General features: G+C 40.2%; 1 protein-coding gene across 7 annotated transcripts in view; it reads left to right on the forward strand.

Moving 5' to 3' along the window:
- Positions 1-13,918, forward strand: part of NPNT (nephronectin) — a 77,163-nt gene extending 63,245 nt beyond the window's left edge. For all 7 annotated transcript variants that reach the window (XM_035030217.1, XM_035030220.1, XM_035030219.1 and 4 more), the window contains 4 exons: positions 2,412-2,498; positions 2,991-3,089; positions 11,497-11,753; positions 13,105-13,918. In XM_035030217.1, coding sequence (XP_034886108.1) covers positions 2,412-2,498; positions 2,991-3,089; positions 11,497-11,753; positions 13,105-13,215 — 554 coding nt within the window. In that variant the 3' untranslated portion in view covers positions 13,216-13,918. The remainder of the gene's footprint in view (positions 1-2,411; positions 2,499-2,990; positions 3,090-11,496; positions 11,754-13,104) is intronic.
- Positions 13,919-14,431: the final 513 nt, after the last annotated feature.

A 14,431-nucleotide genomic window follows, 5' to 3' on the forward strand; every position in this document is an offset into this window, starting at 1 on the left:
TTATATCAGTGACTGGAAGTTATCCACATGTTGTAATATATGTATTATAGTGTTAAGATCACCTGTAATAAGGATGCTTCTAAGAACAACAACAACAAACAAAAAACAGGCCCTTTGTGCCAGGAAACCTTTGTTCAATCCTCCCTCTCTATACCAAGACTCTATTTACCATGTAACAGTCCTTCAGCTAGAAAAAAAGGGGGCTGACAAACTGCCATAATGTAGCACCATCCTATGGTACTGTAAGATTTGAGCTGTTCCAATCCAGAGATAATTTGTATAAGTTACAAGAGAACAAAAAAATGATTGTTCTATAGAATTTTTTGAACTTTCTCTATGTCATGAGAAATGAAGCATGTTTGCCTACAACTTTGTAATATTTTTAGTAAATAAGAGGCAGTCTCCCTCTTAGAGTCCTAAAGGAAGAAAGGAAAGCTATAAATGCATTGCCATGAGTCATTGGGGTGTACAAGAAGGTAGCCAGTTACCTCACCCCCTAGGGCACCTGTGATGGCGGTGTGTCCCTAAAGCTTGTCTATTGACCAGCTTCTCTTCTCCCATCCCTTTCAGGCTGGGTATATGCGAGTGTATGTGTGGGGGTGAGGGGGGTGGGGGGCAGGGAATGGGTTTTCACTGTTTGGACTTCTGAAACAAAAAGGGAAAAACTTTAAAAGTAGAAAGCTAAAAAAAAAATCAGTGCAAATATTATGGGATTAATTTTAAAAAAAATCTTGCTAAAAATAATAGGAATAGTGTTGAAAAAGAACCCTCTGACTGATATCTGTTGCTTGGCATTCGACTTCTTTTACTCCCTGCCTTATAAAAATATAGTTAATGAGGTTCTGGCAAAGAGAAGGGAGTAGCCCTAGTCTTTGGTCAGGAATTCCCCTTCTCGGATATTCCCACATACCCCCCACCCTCCAACCCAGTTACTCTTCAGGACATCGTCTGGTGTTTTTCCTTCACAGCCCTCATCAACATTTAGAATTGTAGTGTGGATTTATGTTTAGTGTGGTTTAATGTTTGCCTCTCTAGTTCAAATGCAAGCTCCCAGAGGGTCAGGTCCTAGTTGGTCTTGTTCACCCCTTTAGCTGTCTCCCTGGCCTGCCATGGTACTTGGCATATGGGGGACAAATATACATTGAATAACTAATGCTTTAAATGACTCTTTTTAAAAAAGTAGATTTTTTTTTAAAGATTTTATTTATTTATTTGAGAGAGAGAGAGAATGAGAGACAGAGAGCATGAGAGGGAGGAGGGTCAGAGGGAGAAGCAGACTCCCTGCCAAGCAGGGAGCCCGATGAGGGACTCGATCCCGGGACTTCAGGATCATGACCTGAGCCGAAGGCAGTCGCTTAACCAACTGAGCCACCAAGGCGCCCAAAAAAGTAGATTCTTAAGCTCTGTCCCAGTTGGTTCATTTGAGGAAAAGCGTTGACAAAATGAGTTTCTGATAAGATTTTCACATCCGTGCAGTAAACACTTATTGAGGATCTATCACCAGGTCAAACCTTGGAAATGTCACATGAATAAGGCACAGTTGATGCCCTCCAGGACCTCAGAAACTAGCAGAGGGACACACACACATGTATGTGAATAGCTGCAATTCTCTATAGAAGAGTGTAATAGAGGTGTGCACATGAGCCTTTGGAGAGTACAAGGAGGAATGATTTAATTCACGTGGGGCATGAAAGTTTTCAGCCAGGCATGATATTTACAGTGGGGAAGACGGGAAGAAGAAGAGGGAAATAGGCAAAGTTTGGCAGGTTAATTAGTAGGAACAAGAGAATCCCAAGCTGGGGATGGGGCCAGAGATGTGAAAATGAATGGCATGATTTGGACAGTATTTTGTGTGTTTTGGGGGCTGGGTTGTGAATGCTGCATCAGGGAGTTGGGATTTGATCTTTAAGGAGCCAGGGAACCCAGCTGTGGTAAGAATTGTAGATGGAGTACAGCAGTGGGCAGCCTTCACTGGAGGGGAGTTGATGCTGTGGTTAGAAAGTCAAACCATTCACTGCAGTTGCAGGCATTTTCCATTAAAACCGCCTTCATTTAGAGTTCATAATGTATCTTTCATAGAAACAAGTTCTAGAATTTGACAGAGGTGAATATTTTGCTAGAAACTGGTAGCTCGTTTAAAACATATTTTCCAGGCAAAGACTTTTTAATGTATTTTTATGTTGTATTTTAGAAACTTTTGGAAAACACTTTTAAAAATTGTACTCAGATAAACGTTATAGTCCTAAGTCCCTATAGAATAAACATCATGAATCTTAGAGTGACATGTAATGAAATATTTTGGATTCTTCCAGATGTGTGAAATGCCTAGGTCTTCTCTTCTATGCCCTGGTTAAGGCCTGCATCTTTATCAATACCTCACCCAAACCAGACCAAACCTCTCTCTCTTGCAGTTCCACGGCAGCCTTCAAACGACTTGTTTGAAATATTTGAAATTGAAAGGGGAGTCAGTGCAGATGATGAAGCAAAGGATGACCCAGGTACATCCTTACATTTTTAGCATGTTATGACATTTTATTGTTTCCTTCCATTTCCTGAAAATGACTTTTAAATTGTAGATTGCTTAGTTACATCTGGGAAAAGTGTACTTTTTTTTTTAACAACTTGGTTTCCTCTGAAGTCATACAGTTGTTGAGTGAAAATAATTACATATCATCATCATCTTTTTAAAAAAATATTAAAGCAGCATTTAAACTATGAAGAGGAAACCCTATTTTGTAAGTGATGATGTAACAAGGTCATAATTTGGCAACATTGTTGTGTTCTATTTTTACAGCTGAACACACATGCACAGTTTTTCTAAGGAAGGATTCATGTGCTCTTCCTTTTATCTCATGGAGGGAAGTTCTGGTCGGATAGTTAAGTGTGGCTAGAAGAGAACAAGTGTACAGATCGATAACCCTAGTTCACAAATTTGTTTTTACAAATTGTGCCATTGTGGTCTACTCATCTTTCTGGTCGTTTTCTTATAGGTGTTCTGATACACAGTTGTAATTTCGACCATGGGCTTTGTGGATGGATCAGGGAAAAAGACAGTGACTTGCACTGGGAACCAGTGAGAGATCCAACAGGTAAAACCAGTTAATCTCTATCAATTTGATCCTGTCTGGGGACCTGGTTTTAACAATCATGAATACTGTAACATATCTCTGTTTACCCTCTTTATTCAGTAAAGAAAGATCTCGCCCAGCATTTCATATTGCATATTTTTTAAGTGAACTAGTCAGCAATAAACTAGAATTATATTATGGGAAGACACTAGTTCATTAAAAGACCATCTAGTTTGGCTAAAATTAACAAGTCAGGAAACGACATGTTGGCGGGGAGGCGGAGAAAGGGGAACCCTCCTACACTGTTGGTGGGAATGCAAGCTGGTGCAGCCACTCTGGAAAACTGTATGGAGGTTCCTCAAAAAGTTGAAAATAGAGCTACCATATGACCCAGCAATTGCACTACTGGGTATTTACCCCAAAGATACAAAAGTAGGGATCCGAAAGGGTACGTGCACCCCGATGTTTATAGCAGCAATGTCCACAATAGCCAAACTGTGGAAAGAGCCAAGATGTCCATCGACAGATGAATGGATAAAGAAGAAGTGGTATATATATACAATGGAATATTATGCAGCCATCAAAAGGAATGAGATCTTGCCATTTGCAATGACGTGGATGGAACTGGAGGGTGTTATGTTGAGTGAAATAAGTCAAACAGAGAAAGACATGTATCATATGATCTCACTGATATGAGGAATTCTTAATCGCAGGAAACAAACTGAGGGTTGCTGGAGTGGGGGGTGGGGTGGGAGGGATGGGGTGACTGGGTGATAGACACTGGGGAGGGTATGTGCTCTGGTAAGCGCTGTGAATTGTGCAAGACTGTTGAATCTCAGATCTGTACCTCTGAAACAAATAATGCAATATATGTTACGAAAAAAAAAAAAAAGGTAGCGGGAGGGGAAGAATGAAGTGGGGGAAATCGAAGGGGTAGACGAACCATGAGAGACGATGGACTCTGAAAAACAAACAGGGTTCTAGAGGGGAGGGGGGTGGGAGGATGGGTTAGCCTGGTGGTGGGTATTGAGGAGGGCACATTCTGCATGGAGCACTGGGTGTTATGCACAAACAATGAATCATGGAACACTTCATCAAAAACTAATGATGTAATGTATGGGGATTAACATAAGAATAAAAAAAAAAGACCATCTGGTTTCTAAGTAAAACCTTTAGGCTCATTCTAACAGAGAATTTGAGTTATTTGTTGTGCCCCATTCCCAGGCATGACAGAAATAATATAACACCAGCCCTGGTTGTCATCCCCAGTTGTTTTCTCAACTTTGTCCTTTTTTAAAAAGATGTGACACATAGCAGAAAGACACTGGAAGTTTGTGAAGTTTTGAATATTTCTCTGGAAAAAAATTTCCACCTAACTTAGATGCTGGAGAAATTAGTTATAAATTACCACCATTTATTCCACAGGAGAATGTTATTAGAGAGGTAGATTTAGACATAGTTCCTTGGAAAATTAACAGACTTTTAAATTGTATGCTTCCTACTGACATAGTGTTTCAGTGCTTACAAGATGTTTTGTCATCTTGTTTCAGAAAGCAAAGTTACACGTTGTTGTTGGTTTTTTTCCTCCCCACAGTAATTAAATCTTTTATGGGTGGGGCCAATTTAATGGGAGGGTGAGGAGTTAAATTTGTTTTCTTCCTTTTATACTCCTGGTTCTAGACTTAAGAATGAAAGATACAAGACATGAAGAAAAAGTGTGTTTTTTGTTTTAAAAGCCTAGTTCTTGAATAGCATCTCAGGTATATAGATAGAGCACAAAACATACAAAAGTTAACTTGAGGGAAGATATGCTCTGTTAAACCAGTTCTTAAACTTCAGGGTGCATACAGATCAGCTAGGGGCCTTGTTTAAATGTAGATTTTGTTGTATGCCTAAATGCTCCTTGGAGATACGTATGGTATTAGTCCTTGTTGCATGTTGTGAGTACAGAATTATTAAAAAAATTAGCCCAAAAATATATTAGATCTCCCTAAGGTGAAAATAGAACAGATTTTTAAAAATGAAAATTTGAGGGCACATAGGTGGCTCAGTCAGTTAAGTGTCTGACTCTGGATTTTGGCTCTTTATGGTCTCGGGGTCCTGGGATCGAGCCCCACGTTGGACTCCCCACTCAGAGGGGAGTCTGCTTGTCTCCCTCTCCCTCTGCCCCTCCCCCCACTCATGCACACGCATGCTCTTCGAAATCTTAATAAAAATGAAAATTTGAGGTAAGCTTTTAAAAATATGAATATTCAGTAAGTTCAAATGGGTTTTTAGATTTCTTAGATATAAAATAAATTTTAGTGGGCCCCCCCAATACACACAGTGAGGTTCCTCTCATTTAAGCTTGACTCTGAGGACATTATTATTAATGTCACAGATATCTGTGGATAAGAGAGAAACCATTTATTTAATATCTACAGTAGTCCTGACTCATTCATCATCCTATTGGTTCAGTTTAATCCTCTCACCCACCCTGTGATGCAATACTGAGGCCCAGAGGTTGTATACCTTTCCTAAGGCCACAAAGCTAAAGAATGGACTTCATATCTAGGCCTCCCTGTACTTCGTGTGGCCTCCCCCCTACACTTGTGTGTGTGTACTGTCTGCTTAGCAGATCTCAGGCCTGTAGATTTGACTGACCACTGACCTGAAGTTGTTGGCTACAGGATGAAGCATCTTTGACAGTCACGTAGGATAGAATAGTGAACGTTGTTCATGGTCATGATGAATAACTCTTTCGAGTAAGGTACATTGGTGAGAGCTATTCATGCTAAACTCAGAGGACCTCATTATACTTCCACAGAGGCATCCAGTGTAGAAAATCCATGTAAAATTCTTGATTTTTAAAATTTCCGTATTCTGTTGTAGAACCAGGTTTGTATTTTAACACTTTGTATTATTCATTACATATGTAAATGTTTACATTTGTGGTGATCCAAGTTCCACTTGCCCTCTGCTAGAAAGAGGTGATTGGAAATTAGAATGGTAGACCAAAAAATGTGAAACAGTCATTTGGCGATGATAGCATAGAACAAATTGAAAGGAGGTGGTGGCTGTTTGTGTGACTGGGTAGCTCCTGATGATGGTCTCTGGCCCCTAAGGGGGGCCATTCTTTCTTTGCTTGTGTCGCTTCCCCTCTTCCCTTCTGCTGATAGCTAGGATGCGAGAGGAAGTTAAACAAGAGGGGTGAAAGCCTTTAACATTTTAGCGAGTTATTACTCAGTTTGAGTGAAACCTGTGTCATCACTGCCAAAAAGTTAGGTCATTTCCATAGAAATAGGGTATTTCTTCCAGAATGGCAAATCCACTTTGGTGCGTTCTTTCTGGTCTGAGAAGAACAGAGATAATTGTAGGTCACTTCCAAGAACACGACCTAGATGGAAAGGTATCTCAAAGCCTGTGGGAAAACAAGTAAAGAAACCAGAATGTTCGGCTCGGAAAAGAAATAATGGAGCAAGACTGCTCTTCAAATATTTGACCAACAACATCTATCACAGTTATTCTGGAACCACAAGGGGATGAGAAATCAGATCAGTAGGTAAAAGCTATAGGGAGATCAATTTTGGTTCACTCTCAGAAAGAACTTGCCAATCGTCAGAGCTGTCTAAAGAGAACAGGATGACTTGGAGGCGTTTGGGTGACATGTAGCAAGATGTTGTTTTGAGCATTGGATAAGTGTTGGATTAGAAAATCTGCTACACCACCTCTGAGAGCCTCTGACTCAGAATGGAATGCTCCCAGGTCTTCCCAAACTGAGCAGCCGGGCTCTAGCTTGGGAAGCGGATGGGAGGACCAAAGGATGGCAGAGGGGAAGATGGGGTAGGACTGCATGGCGTATGTCAGGCTGGAATTGCGGAGGAGCTTTTTAGAGTATGTTGGGGAATTCTAACCAGATACTGATGGAAAAATACTAATAAGGCTTATTATGAAAAATGCCTATTTTTCTTCTAGGAAGTTCAGGGATGTGAGTGTGTGTATATCCCATGCTAAGACTAGAGAAGAATAGAACCAATTTAATTATTTCTGTGTATTATCTAATTACCAAGCTAACTTTTTTTCTATCTAGACTGTACCATTTGTAAAGGAACATATGTTTGGATTCCCACAATTACGACTGATTTTTAATGTGCATTTCTTATGCAGATATTCTCATGCTAATAAACTTAAAACTTTGGGAAACACCTGCAGAGTACATTGATTTGCTAGCTGCTTTCCTGGTGCTCATTAGGTTTTATCCCATTCGGTCTTGAACTTCATTGTGAGACAGTGAAATTAATATGTGCCTCTCAGAGATGAAAGATTGCGCTGCTGACAGATGTGGTGACACCCTGAAGACGCAGCCTTCTTTAAATGTCAAGGCTGGACCCCGGGGGCCCTTTTCCTGAAACCCTGATCTCTGGGGATCAGGGTTGAAGGAAACGGACTCAGTGCTGTATTCACTTTAAAATATATAGCGACCAAGCCAGCTCCTACATGCCAGTATGTCTATTGCAGCATTAAACATTATTTTGAAATAGACATAAATGGAAAAATCAACAGTGAAAATAAAGGCTTCCGCCCCCAGCCCTGGCTCCTAGTCACCCTCCCCAGATCCCCAGATGCAACCAGTTTCTTGGTTATCTTTCCAGAGATGATACATTTTTCTACACAATAGCCCCCTGCTCTATACCTTGCTTTTGTCACTTAAAGATTATATCTTATAAGAGTTAACACACACGTGGACTTTGAAGCCAGAAGGCTTGGGCTGAAACCTAGAGCTACCATGCGCTAGCTTTGACCTTGAGCAGGCTATTGAAATGGAGAGAATAGTGTCTATTAAATGTATGTAAAGCATTTAAAGCAGTGCCTGGCCCACAGTTACCATTAAAATAGTATTAGCCATTGTTGTTGGAGATTGTCCTGCATCAGTACATACAGAACAACCTTACTCTTCTTTATGGCTATTACTCCATTCCTTTTTAGATGTACCACATTGTGTTTAACCCGCCATCCACATCCAAATGTGCCAATGAGGCACCTTTCAGCAGAACGGTGAATAGCCTTGTACATGTATCATTTCATATCTGCTTGAATGTAGGATAAATTCCTGGATGTGGAATTGCTAGGTCAAAGGGAATGGGCATTTTGAATTTGATAGTTTTCTCAATTGACCTTCATAAGAGTTGTAGCAATTTATGCTCTCACCAGTAATATTTAAGAACCATCCCCAATAGATCTTATTAAACTATTTTTTTTATCCTTGCTAAGCTTATAGGTGAAAAGGCATTGCCTTTTAATTTTAATTTGATTTTCTCTTACTGTGAAAATTTGGCCATCTTTTCATATATTTAAGTAATCTTTTTCTATGATGCCCTTTATTTTGTGTATTTTTATTATTGATTTTTATTATTGATTTGTACAGTTCTTTATTTAAAAAGGGAATTTAGTCCTTTTCATGTTTTGCGACTATTTTTTTGCTTGTCTCACTGTTTTATGGTACTTTTATCTTAAAAAAGTAAAAATTTGGAGGGCACTTGTGATGAGCACTGGGTGTTATATGTAAGTGATGAATCACTAAACTCTATTCCTGAAACTAATATTACACTATATGTTACCTAACTGGAATTTAAATAAAAACTTGAAATTACAAAATAAAAATAAAAAGTGAAAATTTGGAAACTTCAATAAGAAATTGGTTAAATTATTAATGGCATACTTGGAGCTATGAAAAATGGCTGATATATTTAATGAAAACAAGTTATTGCACTGCAAATGTTCATATTCATGTGCATTAGTGTTCATGTATTTACATAGGAGAAGTTCAGAAGTTAAAATGTTAGTAATTATCTCTGGTTTTTGGGATCATGACATATTTAAATTTCCTTTATGCTTTTCTATTTCTCTCTTTTTTCCTGCAGTGAACATTACTGTATTACTTCCCCTTAAAAAACAAAAAATTAAGCTTTTTGCATTTGAGAGGTAAATGCCAGCAAACCATAATGATCTTAGTTCTACCTGGGCTGGTTTCTCAGCTAGGCCAAAAAATAGAAGAAAAAAAATCACTGCAAAACTCCCCCTCATTTTTATGACCACACAGTTAACAGGTAAAGTAATGGACATTGTGTTCTCTTCGTTAATTGAAATTGTAAAGGCACAAACCAGTACAGAGTTAAAAATAAATAAATTTTATCACCTAACTTTCTGACAAGTTTTGGGTTTTTTGTTTTTGTTTTGTTTGAAAAAAAAATGCTACAAAAAAAAATCAAAAACTAGATATTATGCTTTAAACTGAAACCATGAAAATATTTAATGTAATTTTATATTTAAACCAGTATTTTGGAATCTGAAATAAAATTTTTATTTTGTTTAATAGGTAACTTGTTTGGGGTACTAGATCAGTTTTTCCCCTTAGCTACTATTCCACCCACGTACCATTTCCTTCTATTAAAAAGGGAAAGAATTCTCTATGGTAAAACAAAAATCTGGTGCCCACAGAGCAGCCCCATAGAGAAAGAGCAGTTATAGCCTCATTTATCATGATTTACATTTTACTTTAAATACCTATACAACAGGACTGTTTGGCTCTCATTAGGATGCCTTGGTTTGTTAGGTTGTCTGCAGGCCGTGTCTGGCATAGTGATCTTAGTGTACGTTCCACAGGGTCTCAAGGTAATCCTTGTTTTGTTTTCTTAAAACTTTCAGGTTAATTGTAATAACCTTATATCTTAGTCTTAACCCAAATACACCTGTGATGATTCAAAGCTGACTTATGGGGAGACATTTAAGCCCCATCTAAATGTTTTGGCCCCAAATATTGTTCGGATGCATTTGATGGGGCACAGGTGGGGGAGGAGGATAAATTCTGTGTGTGTTTTCGGTGAGTCAAGTACATGCCTCAAGGACCTATTGCCCTGCAGGTTTTTTTGCCATATTCTTAGAACATCTTTTATTCAACAAATGACATCAAAGCCCTACATAGGCTAGGATATGAAATGAGGTGCTTTGGGGGAAAGGTTGGTTCTGACATCAACAAGTTCACGGTCTCCTGGGGGACAGAAACCCTCCAGCCCGTGATTCCAGTTTGAGAGCAGCAAGGGCTGAATAGGGGGTCAGGCAGTTCTGAGCTCAAAACATTACCCTGCCCCTCGCTGGCAGGGTGGCATCTTGGGTGCCTTCACCTCTGCAAGTCTCTGCTTCTGCAGCTGCAAACCAAGCCGAACGAGTGTTCCCTTCGAAGACTTGTTAGCGGGGCTACAGATGCTCCTGAGAGAGGCTAATGAACCTGGCACAGGCGGACTATACACAAATCACCGATTTGGTCCTTTGAATACTCAGAGGGGACTCAGCAGAGAAGTCACTTGAAGAACAGGACATCCCCCAAATTATCATGTCTTACACAGAGTAAGCATAAGAAAGAAAGGATGGTGTATCTTTTAACTGAGAAGTAAGTAGCATTTCTACCAAAACAGGTGTTCAACATTCCAACCACATATTTCTTAGGGATAATTCAGTGCTGAAACAGTGTTGTATTTCAGTTGGCTGTAGTAAAACAGCTGGGGGGAGTGTCATTTGCACATGGACTGAGTTTCAAAATACTACTTGCAACTTTTCCTCTCTTGAGAAGGGGCCACCCCAACCCCCACTTCTCAGTGGCCGTGGCGGTTACTCTAACAATAGGGGGAAGCAAACCCTGCAGCCCTAGGGATCTGAGGACATCATCAAAGTGACCTGTCCAAAGTGCAAGTTTTCCTTAATGTTTTGTGTACATGTATATGTAATAATTTATATATTAATTATATATAATGTTATAGATTTGATGTAAAAGTGTCTTAAACTGCTTACCTACAAATAAAATTGATGCTCCAGAAAGATGTAGGTGTCCAGAACACCTCTGCATCTTCTTGGGGCCAGGGGTACTCCAGTGTGAGAAACATGGCAAACTGACCTTTCCAAAGGACGCTTCTTGCTTTAGAGATTAAAAAAAAGAGAGAAGAAAGAACAAAACTATCTAGTGCCCCTTTAGACTACCATCTGCTCTACTGCCTGGGGGTTAATTATCCACATAGAAAATTCTCCCTGGCAACGTAGGGTCAACCAGCCAGCCAGTTTGACAACATAATCATACACTGGTGAGGATGGCGAGCTTGTGTCTGCCTGTGTATGTCTGATCATATTCAACAGGAAATGGTCATAGTGTTAGGATTACTCATTATCGCATCCTGGGCGTAATTTGCACTCTCCATGAGCCAAGTGTTTTCTGTAAACACAAATCACAGAATTTAAGGGAGGCCTAGAAATAAGACCTATTTTTCTCCCCAAATCTGGTATTCTGTACAAATGACCATCCCAGGTTGCAGTTTATTCAAAGTAAACCTGCCATCCATGCTGTTGGTGCTAGACGGGGATGTCGGCACGTACACACACAGCCCTGCTTTTCCCATTCCAGGTGGACAGTATCTGACAGTGTCGGGAGCCAAAGGCCCAGGGGGAAAGGCTGCTCGCTTGGTGCTACCTCTCGGCCACCTCATGCATTCAGGGGACCTGTGCCTGTCGTTCAGGCACAAGGTGACGGGGCTGCGCTCCGGCGCGCTCCAGGTGTTTGTGAGAAAACACAGTGCCCACGGAGCAGCCCTGTGGGGAAGAAATGGTGGCCATGGCTGGAGGCACACACAGATCACCTTGCGAGGGGCTGACGTCAAGAGCGTAAGTAGAACTGCAAAGGGGGCAGAGCCTGGGAAGTTTTCCTTTCATAGGAGAACTCTGAGATCTGAATCTGAAGAAGCCTTGTTCTCTTCACGCATTCAGGCACAAAGGTTTGTGTTTTTCTGGATATGAGAACTCTGTTCTTTGCCTCTTCCTATAATCCCTTTTTGCTGCTTCTGACATTCTTCATTGCAACCTATGACTACCACCACTCTCCCCCAGTGCTGGTGAAAAGCCCCTATTTTTAATGGAAAAAAAAAAAATCAGGAATTAAAAAAGAAAAAGGTAACAACTTGAAAGGGTAGAGATGGTGAGCTTAACTGTACCTGCTTTTCCTTTTTCTGCAATGCCTTTACTTTTCAGTTACCCTAAGTGGTGTTTTGTTTTGTTTTTTTTTAAATATTTCTTTAAAGTCTAATTTTGCCTCAGAGATCATAGTTAAGCAGCCTTGGGTGGAAACCAAGAACAATAATTCAGGACAGGATGTGGGAAAAGCTTTGATTGGATATATAAATTTTATCTTAAGTAATCAAGTCATAGGTAGCAATAAAATTATCTGTAGCATCCCATCGAAATAATGTATTTGGAAATGCATATTTATGCTCATTAATAAAACTTGCTATTAGGAGATTCTGCATCTATGACTATAGGTATGGTTTCTAGAAACTATGTTAAAAGGGATAGACTCCATTAATACAGCTTTTATCTTAGATTTGTTTTACCCTTTGAAAAAAATATTGTTTGGAAAAATAAAGTCATTTCAAATTACAGCATAGAAAGGTTTCGGTTTTTAAAAGAGCAAGGATGCTCTAAAGAAGATAAAAATACAAGAAAGTGTTTGTACTTTACATAAGTAAAACAACACTGTGATTGGATTGTGGTGTCCGGTTCAAATCCATTTTAGGCAACAAAGCCAGCTTAACCCAATGAAAAAAGAGCAAACGTCTAGGATAGGCTGCATGATTATGATCTTCCAGATCTTCGGCTCTTATTTCTACATCTTTGTATTCCATCTCTCTCTTTTTTTTTTTTTTACTTCTAACCTTGGTAATCTTTGGCAAAGTGTCCACTTCATAAGCATTCCTAAATTGAGGTAGTCTGTCATTCAGAATGGCTTTTTTTTTTTAAAGAGTAACTGCTTCTGAGTGATGTGGTCTGATTAATAGTTTACTGATGATTCGAGTTTTTACCAAAAGGCAAGCCTTGGTGACACTGGTTATGTTCTAGTCTTTCCTTCTGTTGAGTAAGTTCACTATTTGGTTTGGGGGAAAGTTTGCCTTTATTTTGCGAAACAAGCGGGCATTGGGAAGGGGCAGAGGAGGCTTGACTGGTGTGTGCATTCTCTCCCCAGGTCATCTTCAGAGGTGAAAAAAGGCGTGGCCACACTGGGGAGATTGGATTGGATGATGTGAGCCTGAGAAAAGGCCATTGCTCTGAAGAACGCGAGCAACACCCGAACTAGCAATGAATTCCCCTGTTGCTCTTTTCTTTTTCCAATCTTCACCTCCTGTCCTCTCCTCCCTCTTATCAGGCCTAGGAGAAGAATGGGTCAGTGGGTCAGGAGAAAGTCTGGTGGGTGACCCACACCTCGTGGCCTGCTTTTGTGCAATTCCAATGAACAGTGACACCCTCCTTGAAATACAAGGGGCGCCTGTGGGCGCATCCAAGCCAGCTTTGGGTGTTACCTTCCAGGCTACGGCTCTTTTAGGAAGGCCTTGGGCACGTGTGCCATCCTTTGTCCTGGTTACGGGGTGTTCCTAGTAGCAAACTGTGGGAGAAGTTTTCAAAAGAAATGCGTGCAAATGGCCATTCTCTTATCTGTTCAGTGTTGTACCATGAGTAGTATTGACTTCCCCTAAGCTATGTTGTACAATGTGCTTGTGAAATTGGTTTCTCCCCTTCACTTGTTAGCTTGGGCCTAACCTGAACTCTGACTTTTACTGCCATTCACTTTATAAAAGAAGGGTAACATATCAAGATGTATTCTCGTTATCTGTATTTTTTTTAAAAACAATTATGTAGGGTGGGCACGTAATCCCTCGTTAGTAGTGTGTTTTGTGTAAATGTGCTATTGATATTAAGTAGTTACGTGTTCCTAATATTTACAGACTCTAGTTGCAAGGGAAAAGGCAGCTTGGGATCTCTTAGATTAAAAACTACCCAGTGAATGGGCGCCTGGGTGGCTCAGTTGGTTAAGCGACTGCCTTCGGCTCAGGTCATGATCCCGGAGTCCTGGGATCGAGTCCCGCATCGGGCTCCCGGCTCAGCGGGGAGCCTGCTTCTCCCTCTGACCCTCTCCCCTCTCATGCTGTTTCTCTCTCTCTCTCAAATAAATAAATAAATAAAATCTTTAAAAAAAAAAAAAAAACAAAAAACTACCCAGTGAAAGGTCATCCAGTGCCATGACTTTATTTTGGCAGCAAGAGAAAATCGGAAGAGATGTCAGGTGTGGTAGCGGAGGGATGAAGTTTTTCACAGCCTTGAGTCTGATCACTGTAAAAGGATAGTGAACCATTCAGGTAGACAGGAAGCTGCAGTTACCATATAAAACCCTCACTGTTTCAGGTTATACTTTAAAACCAACAGTTTTTACAATAACATGGCTCTCTCTGGTAATCTGTAAAAAGCTCTGTAAAAGCTCTGGTTGTTTCAGAGAAAAGATGCTGTTTCTGGAAGGG

The sequence above is a fragment of the Mirounga leonina genome, unplaced genomic scaffold (assembly GCF_011800145.1).
Source record: "Mirounga leonina isolate KUSES-001 unplaced genomic scaffold, KU_Mleo_1.0 Mir_357, whole genome shotgun sequence".
NCBI classification, from domain to species: domain Eukaryota; kingdom Metazoa; phylum Chordata; class Mammalia; order Carnivora; family Phocidae; genus Mirounga; species Mirounga leonina.